Below are 1,796 nucleotides of genomic sequence, written 5' to 3'. Positions count from 1 at the left end.
TTTTTTGGGGTTCCTCAACGTTTTTTGGGGCGTTAACAAGGTTTTTTGGGGTTCCTCAAGGTTTTTTGGGGTTCCTCAACGTTTTTTGGGGCTTTAATAAGGTTTTTTGGGGTTCCTCAAGGTTTTTTGGGGTTCCTCAACGTTTTTTGGGGCTTTAATAAGGTTTTTTGGGGTTCCTCAAGGTTTTTTGGGGTTCCTCAACGTTTTTTGGGGCTTTAATAAGGTTTTTTGGGGTTCCTCAAGGTTTTTTGGGGTTCCTCAACGTTTTTTGGGGCTTTAATAAGGTTTTTTGGGGTTCCTCAAGGTTTTTTGGGGTTCCTCAACGTTTTTTGGGGCTTTAATAAGGTTTTTTGGGGTTCCTCAAGGTTTTTTGGGGTTCCTCAACGTTTTTTGGGGCTTTAATAAGGTTTTTTGGGGTTCCTCAAGGTTTTTTGGGGTTCCTCAACGTTTTTTGGGGCTTTAATAAGGTTTTTTGGGGTTTCCTCAAGGTGTCTTTGGAGTTCCTCAAGGTTTTTTTGGAGATTTTTTTGGGTGTTCTTGAGGTCTTTTGGCGTTTCTTGAGGTTCTTCCGGAGCTCCTCGAGGTTCTTCTGGTGTTTCTTGAGGATTTCTTGGGAGTCTCTTTATGGATTTAAGGTTTCTCGAGAGGGTTTTTTTTTGGTTCTTGTAGGTTTGTTGGAGCTTCTTGACGGTTTCCATGGGGGTTGTTGGGCTCCCGTGGATTTTGGGGTGATTCATGGGTTTTTTGGGGGTTTCCTTTCGCCGCCCAGGGTTCCGTTTCACGTCGGTGCGGGGGGACAAGGTGGACATCCTCTACAACAACATCAAGCACGCCGTGTTCCAGCCCTGCGACGGCGAGATGATCATCGTGCTGCACTTCCACCTCAAGGTGTGCCCAATCCTGGCAACGTTTTTTTTGGGGGGAAAAAAACGCAGGTTTTGGGCAAAACATAGAATTTTGGGTGAAATCCCCAAGATTTTGGGGAAAAATCCCAAGATTTTGGGGTGAAACTTCTTGGGGTTTAGGGCAGTTCTTGGGCTGGGTCAAACCCAATGATTTGAGGTCAAAAATCGGCAGTTTCGGGTTGAAATCCTGGGATTTTGGGGCAAACTCCACAGTTTTGGGTGTAACACCCACGGATTCCATGGTTTTGGGTTGAAATTCCTCCGTTTTGGGCGAAACTTGGTGGTTTTAAGTTAAAACTTCATGGCTTTGGGATGAAACTTTGTGGCTTTGGGTCGAAACATGGCAGGTTTGGGTCAAAAATTGCCAATTTTGTCCAACGTTGCGAAACCTGGAATTGTGAGCCCAAACCGGGCGATTCTGGGTCAAAACCCGCAATTCTGAGTTCAAACCTGTCGATTTTGGCTCAGAACCTCGAATTCGGTGCTGAATCCCGGGCGTTCCCGCGCTGGAACTTGCGGATTTTGCGCCGAGCCCCCCGGAATTTTCCCGAATTCCCGTTTTCTCCACCCAGAACGCCATCATGTTCGGGAAGAAGCGGCACACGGACGTCCAGTTCTACACCGAGGTGGGGGAGATCACCACGGATTTGGGCAAGCACCAGCACATGCACGACCGCGACGACCTCTACGCCGAGCAGGTGGGAACCTGGGGGCGACTCCGGGAATTCCGGGCTGTTCCAGAACGTTCCCAAACGTTTCTGGGTCGTTCCCGGCGGTTTTGGTTCAATCCCGGCGGTTTTGGGGTCGTTCCCGGTGGTTTCTTTGAGATATTTTGTGGATTTTTTTTTTGAGTCTTTCAGCATTTTTTCGGTGGTTTTTCAATGACCTTTT

General features: G+C 47.7%; 1 protein-coding gene across 1 annotated transcript; it reads left to right on the top strand.

The window, feature by feature from the left end:
- The first annotated feature begins 735 nt into the window (after positions 1 to 735).
- On the top strand, positions 736 to 1,773 carry LOC108445699 (FACT complex subunit SPT16-like). The gene is made up of 2 exons (XM_017730416.1): positions 736 to 888; positions 1,478 to 1,773. The coding sequence occupies exons 1-2, from the start codon at positions 736 to 738 to the stop codon at positions 1,754 to 1,756; spliced, it is 432 nt and encodes a 143-aa protein (XP_017585905.1). The 3' UTR covers positions 1,757 to 1,773.
- Positions 1,774 to 1,796: the final 23 nt, after the last annotated feature.

The sequence above is a fragment of the Corvus brachyrhynchos genome, unplaced genomic scaffold, assembly GCF_000691975.1.
Source record: "Corvus brachyrhynchos isolate BGI_N302 unplaced genomic scaffold, ASM69197v1 scaffold313, whole genome shotgun sequence".
In the NCBI taxonomy this organism is placed as follows: domain Eukaryota; kingdom Metazoa; phylum Chordata; class Aves; order Passeriformes; family Corvidae; genus Corvus; species Corvus brachyrhynchos.
Note: the sequence above shows the minus strand (reverse complement) of the source record. Positions and strands in the feature narration are given on the sequence as shown.